Source organism: Felis catus, chromosome B1 (genome assembly GCF_018350175.1).
Source record: "Felis catus isolate Fca126 chromosome B1, F.catus_Fca126_mat1.0, whole genome shotgun sequence".
NCBI lineage: Eukaryota > Metazoa > Chordata > Mammalia > Carnivora > Felidae > Felis > Felis catus.
The window spans coordinates 160,331,951-160,354,048 of record NC_058371.1 but is presented as its reverse complement, the minus strand read 5'-3'; the positions used below and the strand labels follow the sequence as shown (position 1 = coordinate 160,354,048).

Sequence of the window (22,098 nt, the reverse complement as noted above, 5' to 3'; positions counted from 1 at the left end):
TAAGGTATGATCTTTTCCTACAAAGAGCTACCTTTAATGTGGGAGAGAATTCAACTAACTAGAAATTATGGTTTGTAAGTGCTATGTTAGCTGAGTAGAGGGGAAGTGTTTTGAGAAATATAAAAGGAATTATTCTTCTTGTATGTGTGATTATTTCACAGAAGAGGTGACATTTTAGCAGGATCTTGGAAGAATGGGTTGGAATATTTAGGGGAAAAAGAATACCAGGAAAAGGAAATTGCACGAACAAAGCCCAGAGATAGAAATGTAAAGTGGCCGTTATGCAGTGTATCTTGGACATCGGGTGGAGTAGAGCTTTTAATGCAGTGTCTAGGCCCTAGAACATATTAAGTGATTAGTAACATGGACACAGATTTTTTGCAATAGGTGGAATAGAGGTTAGGATGGGTGAAGATGTAATGAGATGGAGAAGAAAACAATTGGGGAAAATTGGCTTCTATAGCCTCTGCAGGGTAGATGGTGACATCATTTGCAGAGAGGATGGAGGCTGACAGTAGAGTTGGGAATTGAAGAAGGTGAATAAAGATTTGCAGCACACTGATGGGGAGTAGGAAGGGGTCCTCAAAGGAAGTGTTAAAGGATTGCGGAGCAACACTGAAAGTCTAGCTTTGACTGGATTTAGATACTTGTAATGAATGCAGTGAACATGGACATATGGCCTTCTTGAGTGGTATATGGCATCCCATGAGAAGTGGAGAAAAATACAGTTCATGGAAATTGATAAAACATGGTGAACAAGTCCACAGAGTAAGATAATTGAAGGAGACAGTGTGGGTGAATGCTACCTGCAGGCTAAGTGGAAAAGAAATTAAGCTTGGAGAGGCCAGGTAGATGATAACAGGAAGGAGAGGTAGGTCAGAAGACTAGAGGCTAAGATGAGGTGAAAAAGGAATGAAAGTTGGAAAATGTGATTTTTTGTGAGAAAAGCAATTTTCTGAGTTGGAGCAGAGATCGAAGTTTCACAGATTGAGTAAAGTATAGGTGATAACCTAGCTTCCAAAAATGGCATCATATTGTAAAAATTCCATTCTGTGTCATTTATTTCAAACTCATAATCTCTTCATTTTCCCATATAAAGGGTGTTAGAAGTTAATTTCCTAAGCAAGCTTACCTGTATGAAGTATTACACATTTACATTGGAAATAGTAATATATACACAAATATATATATTTCAAAATAAAGTTGAAAAGACATTTTTAAAAATATCTAACTTAAGTTGATATTTGAAAAAAGACATTGAGTTAAGTGAGAAAAAGGAGGTAAGTGGAAACCTATTTCTTTATGATAGCTTTATTGAGATATAATTTCATATGCCATAAAATTCACCCACCTAAGCATATAATTCAGTAGTTTTTAGTATATCCACAAGGTTATATAACCATCAGTACTAATTCAAGAACATTTTCATCACCCAAAAGAAACTCCTTTCTCATTAACAGTCACTCCCCATTTCTCCTTGCTCCTACCCCTAGCAACCATAAATCATTCTGTCTTTATGGGTTTGTCTACTCTGAACATTTCATACAAACAGAATCATAAAATATGTGGTCTTTTAACTGGCTTCTTGCACTTAGCATAATATTTTCAAGTTTCATCAGTGTTGTAGCATGTATCAGTATTTCATTTCTTTTTAATGACCAAATAACATTCCAATGTGTAGATATTCATTTTGTTGTATCAGTTCATTAGTTGGTGGATATTTGAGTTGTTTCTATGTTTTGTCTATTGTGAATAATACTGCTATGAACATACATGTACAACATTTTGTGTGGATGTATATTTTCAGTTCTCTTAAGTATATACCTAGGAGTGGAATTGCTGGATCATATTGTAATTTTATATTTAACTCTTTGAGGCACTGCCAAACTGTTTTCCAAAGTGGCTGCACCATTTTACAATCACCAACAATGTATGAAAGAGTTCCTTTTTCTCCACATCTTTACCAACACTTGTATTTTTAATTTTAGCCATTCTGGTGGGTATAAAGTGGTAGGTAGATACATATTTGATTTTGGTTTGCATTTACCTAGTGGTTAATGATGCTGAGCATCTTTTCTTGTGCTTATTGGCCATTTGTGTATTTTCTTGGGAGAAATGTCTATTCAGATCCTTTGCTCAGTTTTTAATTGGGTTATTTGTTTTTTTTATTGTTGAGTTATAAGAGCTCTTTATATAGAAAATTTATATTCAAAAATTGAGCATGGGTTTTTTTCTTAAAAAAATTTTTTTTGTATCATAGTATTTGCTAAGCACTTCTAAAGATTTTAAAGTTTGATAACACTGGTTCTCTAATTTCCTTTCCAAACATAAAGCTTTTTATTTTTATGGTATAGATATGTTGATGTATTAAATCATTCTTCCTATGCTTATTAGCTATAAATAAGATCATTTTTTAAATTACAAATGGGACAATGAAGGACAGAATGATTTTGAGAATAAGCTTAATATCTATACTCTCAATTTTTTTAGCTGATTAAAAATGACAGCAATCAAGCATGCTTTACAAAGAGATATTTTTACACCAAATGATGAACGCCTGCTGAGTATTGTCAATGTCTGCAAAGCAGGAAAAAAGAAAAAGAACTGTTTTCTGTGTGCCACAGGTGGGTATTTAGTAAGAAAAAGCTCTTGTTTGGCATTCTTTTATTGTTTTAGTGCCTAGGGGACTTTTCCTCCTTGTTTTTAAAATTCTCGTTGTCTCTATAATTGGAAAAACTGTTGGGCCAACAAATTCATTTTTTTAAATTGTCTTTAATTAAGGGGCGCCTGGGTGGTTCAGTCAGTTAAACATTTGACTCTTGATTTCGGCCCATGTCATGACCTCACACTTCGTGAGATCGAGTTGAGTCGGGCTTTGCACTGACAGCACTAAGCCTATTGGGATTCTCTCTCTCCCTCTCTCTCTGTTCCTCCCTCCCTCGCTGCCCCTCACTGCCCCCCTCTCAAAATAAATAAATAACTTTAAAAAAATTGTCTTTAATTAAATATTGAGTAGATACCAAAAAATCTATGCCATATATATAAGGTGTGAAGACTAGCCATACAGTGAACACGTGTGCTCACTACCCAGTATAAGAAGAATATTACCATTACCTTTGAAGTGTCCTGTGTGCCCTTTCCATTAAAAAAAAAAAAAAAGTTGTTTTTTTGTTTTTTGTTTTTTTTTGAGAGAGAGAGAGAGCACATGAGCTGGAGAGGGGCAGAAAGAGAGAGGGAGAGAATCCTAAGCAGGCTCCAAGCTGTCAGTGCAGAGCCCAATGTGGGGCTCAAACCCATGAAACCATGAGATTATGACCTGAGCTGAAACTAAGAATCCAATGCTTAATCGACTGAGCCACCCAGGCATCCCCTGTGTGCCTTTTCCTAATCCCATTCCCTTTCCTCACTTATTAAGAGGTAACTGGTATCCTGAATTTTGGTTTAGTCTTTCCTTGCTTTTCTTTATCATTTTACTGTCTGTATTTGTTTGTAATCTCAGATAACATATTGTTTAGTTTTGCGTTTCTTTGAAATTTGCATGAATTGAATCCTAGTGCATATATTCTTTTGTGACTTTTTTCCACTCAGCATTGTGTTCATGTTGATGACTTTTATTTCCGTTCTTTCATATAACCATAATTCTTTGATTTTCACTCCTATGAGTGTTCTACTGTATGAGAGTACCATTTATTTACACATCCTACTAGTGATGAACATTAGGTTTGTTTTCAGGTTTTACTGTTTAGACAGCCCTTCTGTGAGCATCTTTGTCCTTGTCTCTTAGTGTATACAGGCAAGAAGTTTCTAGGGTAGATACCTAAATGTGTGATTGTTGGATTATACGTATGTGAATGCTCAACACTACTGTACTACCAGATATTTTTCAAAAGTAGTTACACTGGCTTTCAATCCCACAAGCAGTGTGTATTTTGTGTTCTTTCCCCACATCTTAGCCAAAACTTGGCTTTGACAGACTTAAGCATGTGAAGTATCTCATTGTGGTTTGAAATTTCATTTCCCTGTTAATAATGAATTGATGAATTAAATCTTTTCATGAGTTTATTGGCCACTTACTTTCCTTGTTTTAGAAATTTGTCTTAGGGCGCCTGGGTGGCGCAGTCGGTTAAGCGTCCAACTTCAGCCAGGTCACGATCTCGCGGTCCGTGAGTTCGAGCCCCGCGTCAGGCTCTGGGCTGATGGCTCAGAGCCTGGAGCCTGTTTCTGATTCTGTGTCTCCCTCTCTCTCTGCCCCTCCCCGTTCATGCTCTGTCTCTCTCTGTCCCAAAAATAAATAAACGTTGAAAAAAAAAATTTTTAAAAAAGAAATTTGTCTTAAAGCCTTTTGCTCATTTCTCTCTTGTGTTGGTTGTCCTTTTACTAATTTGTACAAGTTCTATATATTTACTAATTTTATGTTGGTTATATGCATTCCAGTTTGTGCTTTGTGTATGAGCTTTTTATGATGCCTTTTAATGAAATTTCTAAGTTTAGTAAAATCAAATCAATCTGATCCTTTATGGCTTCCGCTTTTGTTTAAAAATTTTTTCAATGTTTTTGAGAGAGAGAGACAGACAGAGCACAGGCAGGGAGAAGGGGGAGAGAGAGGGAGACACAAAATCCGAAGCAGGCTCCAGGCTCTAGTTGTCAGCAGAGAGTCCAACATGGGGCTTGAACCCAGAAACAGTGAGATCATGACCTGAGCTGAAGTTGGATGCTTAACCAACTGAGCCACCCAAGCGCCCCTCAAATATAAGTGTTTAAAATATACATACATATACATACATACACACTTCCCTGGAGTAATAAAAGTATTCTCCTACACTGTATTTTAAGATTTTTATAATTTTGGGGCACCTGGGTGGCTCAGTCAGTTAAGTGTCTGACTTCGGCTTAGGTCATGATTTCACAGTTGATGAGTTCGAGCCCCACATCGAGCTCTGTACTGACAGCTCAGAGCCTGGATCCTGCTTTGGATCTGTGTCTCCCTCTCTCTGCCCCTCCCTGCTCACACTCTGTCTCTCTCTCAAACATAAACGTTAAAAAAAATTAAAATTTTTATAATTTTGCCCCTCACGTTTTAGTTTTTAATTTACCTGTGTCCGTGTTTGTAGTGATGAATGTGAGTGTGCCTATTTCTGGGTTCTCTTTTATATCTGGTTTTTAATTTTGTCTTGTTTTGATTGTTTATTTTTCTACTTATTTTCGAATCAATTTGATAAGTTCCAGATTTTGTTGGGATTTTAATTAGAATTGTTTTGAATATGTTGTTCAGTTCGAAGAGAACGTGCACTTTCATAATATTGAGTCATTTTGTCAATGGACAGGGTGCAGTTCTCCATTTATATAGGTCTTCTTAATGCCTTTCAATAAGTTTTAGCGTTTTAAAAATTCTTTTTTTAATGTTTATTTATTTTTGAGAGGGAGAGAGAGTGAAAACAGGGGAGAGGCAGAGAGAGGGAGACACAGAATCTAAGGCAGGCTCCTGGTTCTGAGCTTGACAACCTGACGCAGGGCTCGAACTCACAAACTGCAAGATCATGACCTGAGCTGAAGTGAGATGCTTAACTGACTGAGCCACCCAGGCGCCCTAGTTTTAGAGTTTTAAAAGGCTTTCAAGGAGTTGTATAGTTTTAAATGTTTTTCACCTATGTTGTATTTATTCCTAGATTTTTTGATACGATCATAAATAATAATTTATTAGCATAAATATATTTTTGAAGTTTATTTTGAAAGAGAGAGAGAGAGAGTGAGCATGCACATATAAGCAGGGAAGAGGCAGATAGAGGGTGAGAGAATCCCAAGCAGGCTCCATGCTGTCAGCCCCAACTCCGGGCTGGATCTCCCAAACTACGAGGCCATGACCTGAGCCAAAAATCCAAGAGTCGGATTCTTAACTGACTGAGACACCCAGCCACCCCAGCATTAATACATTTTTAAGACTTTAATTTTTTAGAGCAGTTTTAGGTTTACAACAAAATTGAGGAAGGAGGTACACACATTTCCCTATACCCCCTGCCCCACATATGTTTGGCTTCCCCCTTTATCAATACCACTGGCAACATTGGCAATAATTTGTTACCAAGAATGAAGCTACAGTGACACATTATAATCACTCAAAGACCATAGTTTCCCTTAGGGTTCACTCTTGATGTACATTGTATGGGTTTGGACAAGTGTATAATGGCATGTATCCACCATTGTAATGTCACAGAGTATTTTCACTGCCCTAAAAATCCTGTGTGTTCTGCCTGTTCATCTCTCCCCCAGCCCCTACCCTTTCCAACCACTGTTCTTTTTACTGTTTGCATGGCTTTGCCTTTTCTAGAATGTCATATAGTTGGAATCAGATACTATTTAGCCTGCTCAGATTGGCTTCTTTTACTTAGTAGTATGCATTTACATTTCCTCCATGTCTTTTCATGGCTTGATAGCTCATTTCTTTTTAGCACTGAATAATATTCCATTCCTGAGTGTACCAGTTTATTTATCTACTCACCTACTGAAGGATATCTTGACTGTCAATTTGACAATTACGAATAAAGCTACTATAAACACCCATGTGTGGATTTTTGCATGGACATAAGTTTTCAACTCCTTTGGGTAAATACCAGGGAGTATGATTGCTAGATCATATGGTAAGAATGTGTTTAGTTCTGTAAGAAACCACCAAACTCTCTACCAAAGGGGCTGTACTGTTTTGCAGTCCCACCAGCAATGTTTGAAAGTTGTTGTACATTTTTGTCAGCATTTGGTGTTGTCAGGTTCTAGAATTTGGCCATACTAATAGGTGTGTAGTGGTACCTCATTGTTTTAATTTGCATTGCCTTGATGAAATATGGTGTTGAGTATCTTTTCATATGCTTATTAGTTAATCTGTATATCTTCTTTGGGGAAGTGTCTGTTAAGGTCTTTGGCCATTTTTTAATCTGTTTTTTGTTTTGTTTTGTTTTCTTGTCAAGTTTTAAGAGTCCTTTGTATATTTTGGATAACATTCCTTTATTAGATGTGTCTTTGGCAAATTTTTTTTTTTTTTTTTTTTTTTTGCAGTCTGTGGCTTGTCTTCTAATTATCTTGATGTTGTCTTTTGCAGAGCAGAAGCTTTTAATTTTATTGAACATTAATACATTTTAAAAATCATTTATTGTTAGCATCTAGAAATAATTGGTTCTTTATGTGGATTTCTATATCTATCAATCTTGCTAAACTTTCTTATTAATTCTAATAATTTGTCCATAGACTCTTTGTAAATAGTGGTATTTTCTTCCTTCCTTTATAGTCTTTATATTTTTTATTTATTTTTGTTACTTTTGTCTGCTGTTTAGGACCATCAATACAGTGATCTCAAAGGGATTATCATATATGATAATTGCGGTTTTTTTGTAGCTATCCTTGACAGTACTAGGGAAGTTCCCTTCTATTCCTGACTTCTTACTTTTTTTCTTTTTGACTTTTTATCATGAATGGATGTTCAGTTTTATCAAATGCTTTTTCAAATCATTGAGATTATCATATACTTTTCTTCCTTAATTTGTTAGTGTGGTGAGTAATGGTACTTGGTTTTTCAAATAATAAATTGAGTTACTGGAGTAACCTAACTCAGTGATGATGTACTATATGCCATCTATTATAGCATATATTATTTTTTTATGCACCACTAAAAAATGCTGCAATATTACTTCGATTGTTAAGACATATTCTGATTTCAGAGATGTTAAAATGTGGGAAAAAATGTACATCTCACACTTGGTAAAATATTATCTTTTGTATATGTCCCTGGATTAAGTTTGCCAATGCAGTATTTATTCATAACTATTTGTACATTTGTAGTTATAAGATTTTTCACCCATGTTCATTAGTGACATGGTCTTGTAATTTTCTTTTGTATACTGTCTTTGGCCTTGCAACCAAAGTCATAAGGTAAGTTGGGAGTGTTCCCTTTTTTTTTTGTACAGTGGAATAGTTATGTGCATTTGGAATGTTTCCTTGGAAAGCTTGGCAAAAGATACCAGTAAAACTGTGTTAGACTAAGTTTTGGGGGAGAGATTTTTCACTTCACTTTCTTTAGTGGTTGTAGATTTTCTATTCTTAAGTCATTTTTGGTAATTTACATTTTTTAGAGATTTAACCACTTCACCTAAATTTTTTAATGTATTGGTATTCACTCCAATCCATCCAGTATTCTGCTGCTAGAGTAATTTTTAGAAACAAGTTAGAGCATGTCATTTCCCCAATTAAAATCCTCTAAGAGCACCCCTACAACCTCAGATAAAGGTCCTTTGTGATCTGAACTTTCATCTTTTTTGGTAACTTTGTTTCCATCCACTTTATTACATGTATAATCCATACTGAACTACTTATTGTTCTCTGAATCGGTGTTATGCTCTTTCAAGCCCCTTTGGCTTTATGTATGGCAGTCATTCTTTAGAGCTTTTTTTCTTTAAAAAGTTTATTCATTTATTTTGAAAGAGAGAGTGAGCACATGTGTGCAGGAGGGGCAGAAAGAGAGAGAGAATGAGAGAGAATCCCAAGCAGGCTCTGCACTATCAGCATGGAGCCCGATGTGGGACTCAAACTCATAAACTGTGAGATCATGACCTGAGCCGAAATCAAGTGTCGGATGCTTAACTGACTGAGCCACCCAGGCACCACTAGGACTCTTTTTATCTACCTCATACTCTTCCTTCAAAACTGGTCTGAAGCTTTACTTCTCAAGGAATCTGCCTCTCTGACCCTGTCGTCTGAGATTTAGATGTTCCTTTGATACTTTGTGCATCCCTCAGTCATAGCATGTGTTAGGAAATACTACTCCTAACTGGTTTAACATAATATATAATACTGGTTTAGTATCATGTACAGGCACCTGACAACTGTATTTGCAATGAGTAAATGAATGGATGAAGAATAAGTGAGTGACTATTTCTAGTGAAAGTATGTTTTACTCAACAGTGACAACTGAACGCCCCGTGCAGGTGAAGATGGTCAAAGTCAAGAAATCTGACAAAGGAGATTTCTACAAAAGGCAGATTGCTTGGGCCCTTCGAGACCTTGCTGTGGTAGATGCCAAGGATGCTATTAAAGTACGTTTTTCTTAGTTCTTTGACCTGTGTTCAGAAAGTGTCTTTCATCTTATAACATGGTATTATGTCTTCTAAGATGACCTACACTTCTTGTTTTGTGACCCTCTGCTCTACCAACTAAGCCGGAATTAATTTAAAATGTATCATTAAATCTTTCATTTCCCTCACCTCAGTCTCAAGCAACTAAAATAAAAACATATGTGGGGCGCCTGGGTGGCGCAGTCGGTTAAGCATCCAACTTCAGCCAGGTCACGATCTCGCGGTCCGTGAGTTCGAGCCCCGCGTCAGGCTCTGGGCTGATGGCTCAGAGCCTGGAGCCTGTTTCCGATTCTGTGTCTCCCTCTCTCTCTGCCCCTCCCCTGTTCATGCTCTGTCTCTCTCTGTCCCAAAAATAAATAAACATTGAAAAAAAAATTAAAAAAAAAAACAAAAAAAACCAAAACGTATGTATGTTTCATTGTTTTTACTTTTTTTGAGCTACAATTATGTTTGTGCACAAGTTATGTAAACTGGAGCAAAATAACTAGGTGTTTCTATATTTAGATTAGATTATAGATTTATATAGATTTATATAGATTATATATTTAGTATAAAGTCCATATATAAGTACACCTTTTAAAGTGTCGTGTGAGTGGGTTTTTAAAAACCTTCATTGTTTTGGTAAAACTTAGTTCAAAATGGTGTGTAATACTATAACCGAAGTGAATCTTTCTTAGTCTTCACAAATTAATGTAAAATCATCATCTGAGGCAACCAGGCTGGCCTTTTGAGACCATGTTTTCATATTTGTGGCTCAAGTAAAGGAAGCGATAGTGAGTTAAACACTTTATTTTAAGGAACTTAAAGACTAAAATATAAGAATGTAAATATTACACTTCTCACTTAAGCCACACTCAAACTTTAAGAAAGTTGAATAATGTGACAGTCATGTGAAAGGACCACATTTATCTCCGACAAGTCAAGGCTTTTCACAGCAATACCCTTTTTTCAAAGAGACCAAGTGGAGCTCTTCTGGTTAAGGTTTTCCTTCCCCCTCAGCCTCTCTAACCTTGCCCCTCATCTTCCTCTGCAACCAAAGGCACCTCCAGGGATCTGGGAAGTGTTTTGTGATGGGCTGATAGCAAGACTTACATTAATGTAATTTCAGATGCCCTTTGATTTAACCCTTCCAGTCTCACACATTTATTTTTAAAAGGTCCAGAGACGTAAAAGCTACCTCTGTAGAATAATCCAATAAAATAAAAGTCTGACTTTGTCCTTATCCTGGGACAGACTTCTGGGGAACTAAAAGCTGGACAAAATGACAGGCAGTTGAGTCAGGTGCAAACTACTTTTTAAATGAAGCAAAAACAACTTCAGGGGAGCTTCATGTATCTAAAATATGCAATTCAGAATTCAGATTTCTAACATATGTAGAGAATGCCTTTTTATAAGTATTTTAGGCACAGTGGGCCATTGCTTTATCCCTAAGGGGCACCCAAAACACTTCAATAAACTACTTAATAAATTCTGTTACCATGGGAAAAGATCAAGAGTAGAGACTTTTTTGGTAGGTTTCTGGTTAAGAGAAAATACTGTAAGGGCTTTTTAGAAATGCGTCTTTATTAAAGAGGCTTTTTCCTTCAATAGTTTTGCACTTTATAACCCCATTGACTTGCATAATTCACTAACATTGCTGATGCTTATTTGAATGCTTTCTCACAGCTGATGCCTCATTGCTCGCTTTCTTAATGGATTTTTTTTTTCATTTTATGTAGGCACCTTGGCGTGTGTACACTATATATGGATATAAAACATAAAATTTTTATACATAGCCTAACATTAGCCATTTAGTGTCACACATTGATTTGTGTGAGTGTTGCCACTGGAGCACTCAGCTTCTTTTATGGCATTATGGGAAATATTCCCAGGGAAGAGATCATTTCCCATCAAGTTTTGGATTAGTTGCCAATACTCTTAGGTTTTTTTATAAGTAATAATGCAATTACCTCTTCATTATAAATGCCAATTTTTTATCTTTTGATGCTCCAATTCTGCTTATTGATCTAATTAGTAGTTCCATGCTACCATAATGCTATTGTTGTACCAGCTCAAGTCCTGATACCTAAATTATCCCAAGTTTTCAAAGTGAAACTCTGATATAACTTCACTTACCTTTCAGGCATTTATTTACATTTTGTCCTTCTGTAAATAACACTTTGAATTAATTGAATATTTTATTATCTTCTTGTAGAACATTAAGAACATTTGAATCTATTTTTTAATTCCTTGGATGTGAAGAACAGCATACATCCATATGTTTTCATCTTTTATATGACAGGTGATTCTACATTCAAGGGAGAAATAGGCTGGTATGAAGTTACTGCTGCAATGAGGCTTAAGAAATAGAGCATGGTGCACTTCTCTCACAGGAGTTGAGCTTCTTTGTCATTCGAAAGAACTTCCAGGCTAACCAGAACTTTTTATTTTTGAGGCACCTTTAATTATTCTCTATTTTCAAAATTGAGAACTGAATCAGTCCATGCTTTTCATCTCATTTGTTCTTGGAAACCACACTGGGATGTAGATTGTATTTTTTCTCACATGTTGTGTATATAGAAGATATATTCTTTACAAAGGATTTAGTGTCAAATTACAGTTATGAATAATAGTGCATTATCAAAGGATAGGTATGACTCTAAAACCCCATAGGCAATTTAAAAAGAAAAATTATGACCACATCAAAATTGGAGACCATTGTCACCTCATAGACTAGGAAGCTGGGACACAGAGCTTTACCATCTTAAACTTCCACTCATATACTTCAGGGGCATAGGAAGGAAATTACTAAAACACTGTGTTGTTTTTTTATCCAGCTTCTTTTGGGAGGTAAACAAAGTTTTTCCTATAAATTGAATTCTCTGAATCATTCTCTGTAAGTCACTTGGCTGATTTTTAATGGTGATTTTTTTTCTTTAAGAAAAAGCTTTTCTTTAAGAACAGCTTCAGCTTTTCATTTTATTGAATGTCAATTTTATAATAATGAAAAAGGGATATGATCAAAAAACAATATCTTTTGTATATTTTTATTTCAGGAAAATCCTGAATTTGATTTACATTTTGAAAAAATATATAAATGGGTTGCCAGCAGCACTGCTGAAAAGAATGCATTTATTTCATGCATTTGGAAATTGAATCAGCGATATCTCCGGAAGAAAATTGATTTTGTCAATGTTAGCTCACAGCTCTTGGAAGGTAAAGTGAAATAAAAATGTATATGTAAAATCAAGTATATCTACAAGTGTATATATAATTTGACATTACTCAAAATTATTAGAACACTGATTTACCTTATATTGCGAAGGAAATGAAAAATAACTTTTCTTATTGCATAAGTGATACTTACTCATTATAGAAATTGATACATTAACTAAATAAAAATCACTTATAAACTTAATTCTCAGAGATAACTGCTGTTAGCGTTTTGTTAGTCTTCTAATGTTTTTTCTATGCATGTTTAAACACTTTTAAAATAAGGAAATTCACATTCTGTTTTCTAACATACTTTTTTTTATAATGAACATTTTCATGTTATTAAATACATTATTTTTAGTGGTACCATAGTATTCCATTTCATGGATATACCATAATTTATTTAATCATTTATTTTAAAATTTCCAAATTTTGCTTATTTTAAAACAGCTTTGACATGAATATCCTTGTAGCTGTATTTTTGTGCAGAGTGTAGGTATAGTAATCAAGAACACAACTTGAGTCAGACTGATTGGGCTTAAATCCTGGTTTTGTTACTTACCAATTATGTGACCTTGGGTTATTCTATGTTTCAATTTTCTTTATCTCAGAAATAGAGATAGTAATACTATTCTCCCTGTAGTGTTGTTGTGAGGACTGAGTGACTTAACATATGAACAGGATGAGAACAATGTGAGGTATATAGTAAGTGCTCAATAAATAGTAGCTATTATTATTATTATATTATCAGGGTAAAATTCTTAGACATGAGTTAAATAGGATATTTTTGATCAGTGTTTCTTCAGGGATGTTACTATGGATTATTTTGTGTTATAAGACAAAAACTCTACTGTTACGTATTAAAAGTGTACAGTAAGATTTTATTATTTTAAAATTTCTTTCATAAAGACATAAACATTGTAAGAACATGGTTCTCTATGCTTTGGGGATACAATTTGTGTTGTATTCTTTATCTCAAAGAAAGCAGTTGAAATAACAGCCAGTATGCAGGTGAAATTTGTTTCTCCTCTTTACTGATGAAAAAACAGATTTGTCCTGCATAATATATATTACAAAGAATATTTAAATTTGTCCTAAGCTATATATTAGCATTTTAAAATAGGACCTTCATTGTATTTGGTTGAAACATCTGAAGTAGCCGATATTCAACCATTTTGACCTATAAAAACGGCAGCTTCACGTGCTTCAAACTGTTCATTTGCTTAGCCACTTGCCTCTGTCTTTTCCCTATTCTGTTTTACTTCTTCCTTTTCTGTTTGACTGTGGATATTTCCTCTGAAATATAGTACTGTATTCTTTCCCAACACTTAGTAATTAGTAAGCCCGTTACTGGTTTCAGGTTTGATGCTTGAAACTGGCAGAGGCAAGTCACATCTGTTAGGTCTTGTGCTACGCCCACCAGTAGGGCCCCTGTGTAGGAGCCCGCAGGGCTGGCATCTCACCAACATTAGACCCCAGTGTCTTGGCAGTATGAGTATGTTGAGGGAATGACCATCAAGAAATAGATGGTAATTTTTCATTCCTTGAATAGTGGTTTAATTTGTTTTGAGTGGCATTTATTTACTTATTTAGCCATTTCAGGTTGAACAATTTGATGAGGGAATGATTGCTATTCTGTTTTTAATTGTTGTGTATCTCCAGAAGTTATTCATTGCCTACAATGTGTTTTAAACCAATACATTTTATTGAGGCAATGGTATGGGAAAATATGTACGCTACCTGGTTTCCCTTAGTAAGAAATATTACCATAATCAGTGAGAAGAATATTGCTGTTTTTTAGAACGAAGTGTCTAGCTTTTTTTTAAAAAAAAAAAAAGAAAGGAGTTTAATTTTTTAGGGCCTAAAACAGTGTAGACATTTTCATGTTTATAAAAGTTATCCCTAATTCAGATCAGTTTTAGGAATACTGTGAAGATCCTTAAGGATCTCATTTTGAAAATCATTTCCTGTAAACCAATTAACTGTTGCTTTGGTTTAGTGGAGTTCAGAAAATATCTTTTATTAATGTTTGCACACTTGTTTTAATGTTTTAAAGAATTTTTAAATCATAGCCGTTGATTCCCATTAAAATAATAAACGTGTCTAAGCTTTGGATGATATTAGAAAACAAATAAGAAATTATCACCATCTACTTTTAAGAGATAAATAATCATCCAAGTAAGATTTCATTGTGAATTCTAGCAGTGTCGACTTTAGTGGTTTTTTTATTGGTGACAATTGAATGTTTATGCTAGTAAGTGGGGCTTCTCAACAGAAGGTTTTTAAAGGAGGATTTTGTTAGCAGTTGAAGTAGAGTCAAGTTTTTGTTGGCTTTTTCTTTTTCATTATTATAACCAGATTTAAAAAAAAAATCTTTGACTTGAATCCTGAAAAGCCAGTTTGGACTGATATCTCATGTGGTTTTTTAAAAAATTGTTCTAATCTCGTCTTTTCTAACAGTGTTTTATGACTAATCTATTGTGAGGGAATGTCTGGGTAAAGGTTTTGGGCCTTGAGTGAAAATAACTAGACTAAATGCATGAGTCACAGCTGACCTAAAAATAATTCCCAGGAAATGATCTATTTCCCAGTTTTCTCCAAGGACTAGTCAGTGCTATGTCTTAAAAGAAAGAAAATAGAAAGATAAATTTATTTTTAGTCATTATCAGAAAAAGGATGAGGGAATTAACCCTGGAAATTTAGCTTCTATGGATCTTTTCACTTTGTAGTTGATTTGGACATTGTCTTTTAAACTTCAAGGTATCAGAAGTTCAAATGAAATATGGGTAGTATTTAAAAATTTTAAACCTGTATACTTTTCTACCCAGCTAATATTCTTTGCTTACTTTCCTCTGCTTTTTTCATACCTTTTTACTCTCCAGAACTGCCTAAAGTTACAGAAGGTGCGTAACACCTTTTCTTCTTATTCTATTCCATATATTTTTACTACTTGCCATTGTTATGTACTGTCGTTTGCATATTTTATGAAATTGTGCATAGGGACAAGTTTATTACCACAAAATCCATATAGTAATAAAATTAATGATAGGATTCATTATTGACCTCCAAAGGACTATTTCATGGAAGAGAAAATACTTCTGAAGCCGTTATGATCACTTAAAGTATTTGTTTATTTTAAATATCCACTTGTGTAAGGAGCTGTACAGAATGATTTGGGCAGTTCCTGCCCCCTAGTGGCTAATAAACTGTCAGATACGACAATTTAGCATTTCCCCAGTGAACTAAAATGGACTTGTTCAGAGGACAAGGAGCTAAGTGATGCCTGTCTGAAGAACTTATATACTGTAATCTGTAATTGCCTGTACCAAAAGTTTTATTCCCCTCCTTTTTTTTTTTTCTGGGACATTATCTAAGACTGCCAAATTATTTTTCTTAGGAGTAAATCATTTATTACTTTGAATTGGTTGTTTTTTTCTAGAACAAATCAACATATGCCAAGTCATGCTGAATATAAATATTCATTTTCATACAAAATAATGAATATTTAAAGTGTCCAGAGGTTGTGATTTAAATTGTGTCCCGTTAAGTTTATGAAAATCAGTAGCTTTATTTAAAATAGAGTTTTATTTAAGGAGTAAAAAAAAATTTTTTTTCACTTTACCTCTGCTGACCTCAAGCTTTACATAAAATTCCATTAGCTGACTGTATTTTGTCAAAAAATTGAATTGGAACATTTATCCAGAAGACATCTCACATTTCACCTCTTGGTCTTTTGTTAAGACATAAAGACCATTTAAATTTTTGTAATTTCAAATAGCCATATTATTGTTGCTCTTGTTCCTACAGACTTGTTGAGAATGTTTTTATACCTGATCTTTAGAAATTTTATCAATGCATATGAAAATTTTTTAAACAAAGAAAAGGAAAATTCAGTTAATATTTTCAATACCCAAAATGTGAATGCATTTTTCATTTCAATTAAAATTTATTTGAAAAAAAAAAACCATAATAAGGACAAAAAGAACAGAAGAAAAATGTTACCCAGGGGAAAAAAAGGAAAGGAAATTCTTTTTTATGTGTCCTTTATTCATAATCATTGTTTTATTAGTGCAACAACCACCTCACATAGGAAAAATAGATTGGGCACATGTTTTGTTTCTGGTTTTGTATTTATTTTTTTTTAGTTTAATTATATTTGGGGAAATTGTACTAAAGCCTGTTCTAACACTTATAAGTGAGTGAATTAGACTGCATGCTTTGTATTTGTTATAATAATTGTTATAGTAAACATTATATTAACATATGCAGTCTTTCATAAAAATAAGAGGTTTTTTTTAATATTCTAAATCATTTTTTCCTATTTTTCAGCCATTAAATGTGACCTGTGCTTATAACTGACTATAAGTACCATGTTACTGTCCTTCCTACTTCTTTACTACTTAATTTTTTATTTTTACCCTTTTAAAGAATCTGTTCCAAGTGGAGAAAATCAGAGTGTGACAGGAGGTGATGAAGAAGTAGTAGATGTTTACCAAGAGTTAAATGCAAGAGAAGAGCAGGATATTGAAATAATGATGGAAGGCTGTGAATGTGCAATCTCTAATGCTGAGGCCTTTGCAGAAAGGTTGTCCAGAGAGCTACAGGTGCTAGATGGGGTAAGACTTTTTTACAGTCTGTGAGTGAATGATGTGTAGTGGATTGAGAAGACTGGGGATCTTCAAATTTTACTGCCTTAGTACTTAAGCCTTTATAATGTGATTATTGCCATCTTTCTCTGTAAGCACATTACCAGATGCCATGTGTCTCACTGTTCTTGTTCAAAAGACAGAAGCATTCCTATTAGTCAGGCTAGTGAAGGCAGTTGGCTGAGGTTCAGGATTTGGGGGTGGCTCTTGACATGAAGTGATGGAAGTAAAAAGTAGCCAACCAGAAACAACTTGGGGGTTGCTTCCCCCCAGTCTCTGAAACACCACAGAACAGTCCAGTGCAAAAGAGTAGCATTTTTGTGGTTTGGAAAAAAAAAAAATAGGTACAAATTAGAAATAGAAAAATTAGGGGCACATGGGTGGCTCAGTCGGTTGAGCATCGGACTTCAGCTCAGGTCATGATCTCACAGTTCACGAGTTTAAGCCTCGCATCAGGCTCTGTGCTGACAGCTCAGAGCCTGGATGGAGCCTGCTTCGGATTCTGTGTCTCTGCTGCCACTCATGTTCTCTCTCAAAAATAAACAAACATTAAAAAAAAAAAAAAGAAATAGAAAAATTAGGTTAAGATAAATCATGTCATTTACCCAAAAGGAGCAGAATAAGTGTAGTGAAAACAAGAGAGCCAGGGAAAAAGGGGGTTTGGCTCCTCTGCTAAAATGTTTTAGGATAGCTCTTTTTAATTTGCATGCATGGTTTCTGAGTCAATAAACTAAATGCGCATCTTTAGAAAGTAAGGAGCTAAAAGATATAGCTAAAAATAACACCACTAATGTGAGAAAAATCTAACAGAAGACCATGTGGTATTTTTTGTTTTGTGTGCACAAAGTAAGCATTTAAGAAAAACCCTCAGAGAATGAGGAATATTTTAAAAGCGTAAAGAATTTGGGCATTTTATATATGAAAGGTACAAAATTTATGAGATTACATGAATAGTCCCAAGTTTACAAGTTTATAAAATTCACTCGAAGCAAAGCCTAGAAGAAACTTCAAGATGTTAAAGTGGAAATTGTCCTGGACAGGTTCAAGCCCCAGGTCTGCTACTTAAGAGATATATTCAATGGCTCTGTACTCTGCTGACTCTTACAGTTGGGCTGTACTTATAGTTGAATTATTATAAATAGCTTATAAAATAATATGTGTGAAATTACAACATATCAACTGTGGAATGAAATTCTTTTCATCCTTGTCCAAATTTTTTGCTCATACCATGTTACCTGCTTTCTTAATGTGGCTTGGTGGTTTATGTTTTTTCTTTTTTTTTCTTTTTGTAATGTTTGTTTATTTTTGAGAGACAGAACATGAGTGGGGAAGGGGCAGAGAGAGAGAGGCAGACACAGAATCCGAAGCAGGCTCCAGTCTCTGAGCTGTCAGCACAGAGCCCAACGCGGGGCTCAAACTCACAAGCTGTGAGATTATGACCTGAGCTGAAGTTGGACGCTTAAACTGACAGAGCCACCCAGGCGCCCCTGGGTTTTATTTTCTAATTAATATTGCATATATGTTCCAAGTTATCATATTGCTTTCCAATTTTATTTTGGATTTGACAGCTTCCATATTTCAAGAAATTTAGAATCAATTAGTCAGAATCACTTAGAAAACAATGATAAGGGGATGGTGGTTTGTTATTGTTTTGCCCAGGGAAAAAAATATACAGTAGTTGCAAATGAAAGAGAAAAGAGGGGCGCCTGGGTGGCTCAGTCAGTCAAGCAGCCCACTTCAGCTCACGTCATGATCTCACAGCTTGAAGGCTCATGAGTTCAAGCCCCACGTTGGGCTCTGTGTTGACACCTCAGAGCCTGGAGCCTGCTTCCGATTCTGTGTCTCCCTCTCTCTCTCTGCCCCTCCCCTGCTTGCGCTCTGGCTCTCTGGCTCTCTCAAAAATAAATAAACATTTAAAAAAAAATTAAAAAAAAAAAAGAAAGAGAAAAGAAAGAAGACAATAGAAGGAGCTATCTTATGGCTATATAGTCTCTGGTCATGTGGTCTTATGGTTGTGGCTCTTCCACATTCTGTAAGTACTAATTGTACTATAGTTATAGATTAGTTCTGTGTATCCTCCAAAGACTGGTATACCACTGCTACCCTCTTCACCAAGGTATTACACAGGTGATTATGCTTTCTTTTTTTTTTAGCATTTTACAAAAATGTTAAGAAGTATAGAAAATTTAGCTAGTGGAATTGGAAGAAGTGTCAGAACTGGGAATATATCAGCACTGATGATACATTGTGGGACAGAACCCTACTTGTGAAATCTGAGGAAATACAAAATACTAAGGCATGGTTCCTAACCTTGATAGAGAGGCAAGTGTATCTTCTTGAAATACTGTGTAAAACGTAGAACATAATCTTAAAGTGATAAACTAAAATAAATGCATAGATATATACCAATCTGTGTTACTCAGTTGTCAAAGGGATTTGGAAATATTTCATCTTAACGCTTCTTTTATACGTTCAAATAATAAGAGTTACTTTTGTTTTTCACTTTGTAGGCTAACATCCAATCGATCATGGCCTCTGAAAAGCAAGTGAACATCCTGATGAAGTTGCTGGATGAGGCTTTAAAGGAGGTAGATCAGATTGAATTGAAACTGAGCAGTTATGAGGAAATGCTCCAAAGCGTAAAAGAACAAATGGATCAGATCTCTGAAAGCAACCACCTAATTCATCTTAGTAACACTAATAATGTAAAACTCCTGTCTGAAATAGAGTTTCTTGTGGTAAGTATGTTTGTAGATTGCCACCACCAACAAAACAAAAAATCTAATGATAATATATAAAACCCATTTGTAAAAATTTTCTAATTTCCTTATGAAAATAGGATTTAAAATAATTCCAAAGACTTTATGATAGGATTGAATAGCATCTTACCTATAAATTTCCCAAAATTACATGTGCAGATGGTACATTTATATATATTCCAGAACCACATGGACTTGGCCAAAGGTCATATAAAGGCCCTTCAGGAAGGAGATCTTGCTTCCTCCAGAGGCATTGAGGCCTGCACCAATGCCGCAGATGCCCTTCTACAGTGCATGAATGTAGCTCTTCGACCAGGTAATGTTCATTAGAAATGACAAAATCTGACCAAGAATCTGAGACTAAGCCTGTAACTTGGTATAAAGTTTTGACAAGAAATACACGAGGCAAGTGGTTTAGGGTGACTTTAGTATTAGCTCCTCAAACAAGCTTCCCTTATTTCAAAATATGTTTCTGTTGGTACCAAAAACTTTTTCATTTCAGTTCCTCTGACAATCAAGGACTCTAGTTAACACCATGATTTTTCTTTAGTACAGTCTGTAGAAGCTAGCACAAAGTAGATACTTTGATTAGACCAGAGAGCATGAGGTTTTGCTAAACCAGTGGCTCCAAAACTTCAGTTTGCCTCAGAATCCTGGAGAGGGCTTGTTAAAACACATGTTACCAGGCCTCACCCCCAGATTCAGTAAGTCTCGACGAAAGCCCTACATTCCACATTTCCAACAGTTCCCTGATGATGCTTGGAGAACCACTGTGTTATATTTTTTTCTCTTGCTTACTTTTCTTTATAAAGCATACAAATAAACCAATAAAACTTTGGGTTCTTCAAAACTGCAATTCAGATACTATTATAAATGTGTTCATTGATGGGGCACCTGGGGCTCAGTTGGTTGAGCGTCCCACTCTTTGGGCTCATGTCATGATTCCAGAGTCATGAGATCAGGCCCCACGTCGGGCTCTGCACCAAGCATGGAGCCTACCTAAGATTCTCTCTCTTTCCCTCTGCCCCTCTCCCCAGCTCACACTTGAGCTGTCTCTCTTTCTCTCTCTCTAAAATAAAAAAAAAATTTTTTAAGAAAATTTTTAAAAAATGTATTCATTGGAGATCCGAGAAATCTTTTTACGCATTAAATCAGTCAAGAAATATTCTGATTTCAGGCCATGACATGCTCCTGGCAGTCAAACAGCAACAGCAGCGTTTCAGTGATTTGCGAGAGCATTTTGCCCGGAGACTGGCCAGTCACCTCAACAATGTTTTTGTTCAACAGGTAATTTTATTTTTATTTTATTATTAAAACTGGCATGTTTCTGTAGCTACTTAATATATTACCTTAAACTTAAATTTCCACAAAAATATAATGTGTTTAATTGGGATCACAGTATAATCCTTCACAGTTTTATTTGATTTAAGATTTTTAAATAAGACTTTTAAGTATTTGCTCATAGAAGTACATTGGGCCTCAACTGCCTCCTTAGGTAGACAGTCTAGTTCCTTCAGCTAAAACTTTCTGATTCTAGAAATCAAATGACAATGCTACTTGTTACATATACATTTAAATGTTCTTGTTTATAAAAATAAGTCCAAACTTATATGTTTACTGCTTGGCCTATTTTATTTTTCAATATTTTGAGGTGAGAACCAGGACTTGATTTGGTAGTTTAAATGTTATTGGCTCTATGTATTTATATATATGAGGAAAATGACTATAGCTCAGTTGTAAATTCCATTTGATTTAATTTTTATATGAAAAAGGAGGTTATAATTAAGGTTGTGGCAATAATACTACTTTTAATAATATTAAGAGTACCTTAAAGGGATTTGAACAGAGGGTATTTTAATCTGCCATAATAAAATAGGTTTCTTATGTTTTTCATCTCTTATTAGGGTTATTAGACAAAAAAAAAAAACTAGAGAAATTTTGTTTGTCAAGAAATGCTGTCTGAAACATTGTATTCTTACTTTGTTTTCACTTTGCAGTATTCTAAAACAATTGTATTTACTATATTTTATTTCCAATTAGTTTACTCAGGCCCTCCTTCAACTCTATAACAGGTCCTACTTTCTTTCGGTGCCTGTGAGTACATCAAATTTGGCTCAAGCTTCTCTGATTCTTTTTTTTTTTTTTTTCCTCTAAAGTTTGCTAAACTTAACAGCAGCAGAATCTTTATAGATTATAACTTTACTGACTTAAGCTGCCTGTTAACCATATTTATAGCAGGTTTTTCATGTCCTATAGTCAAAAGTTTATTTTGGCCAAAAAGGCATTTAATCTCATTCTGCTTGCCTTTCTTCCTGTCATTCTTTCACTCATTCACTCCTTCATTTATTTAGAAATCATTTACCAGGTGATTGGGATGCATACCAG

At 34.9% G+C, this 22,098-nt stretch overlaps 1 protein-coding gene across 12 annotated transcripts in view; it reads left to right on the top strand.

Annotated features, from left to right (window-relative positions):
* EXOC1 (exocyst complex component 1) overlaps nucleotides 1–22,098 on the top strand; it is a 62,354-nt gene that overhangs the window by 2,098 nt on the left and 38,158 nt on the right. For 6 of the 12 annotated variants that reach the window (XM_019829483.3, XM_019829480.3, XM_045056354.1 and 3 more), the window contains exons 2-10: nucleotides 2,491–2,624; nucleotides 8,947–9,077; nucleotides 12,152–12,311; nucleotides 15,191–15,211; nucleotides 16,737–16,924; nucleotides 19,465–19,692; nucleotides 19,897–20,029; nucleotides 20,891–21,000; nucleotides 21,754–21,807. In XM_019829483.3, the coding sequence (XP_019685042.1) occupies nucleotides 2,501–2,624; nucleotides 8,947–9,077; nucleotides 12,152–12,311; nucleotides 15,191–15,211; nucleotides 16,737–16,924; nucleotides 19,465–19,692; nucleotides 19,897–20,029; nucleotides 20,891–21,000; nucleotides 21,754–21,807 (1,149 nt within the window). In that variant the 5' untranslated portion in view covers nucleotides 2,491–2,500. Of the gene's footprint in view, nucleotides 1–2,490; nucleotides 2,625–8,946; nucleotides 9,078–12,151; nucleotides 12,312–15,190; nucleotides 15,212–16,736; nucleotides 16,925–19,464; nucleotides 19,693–19,896; nucleotides 20,030–20,890; nucleotides 21,001–21,753; nucleotides 21,808–22,098 lie in introns of those variants that run through there. The other 6 variants (XM_019829485.3, XM_019829484.3, XM_011281877.4 and 3 more) reach the window with 4 other exon arrangements.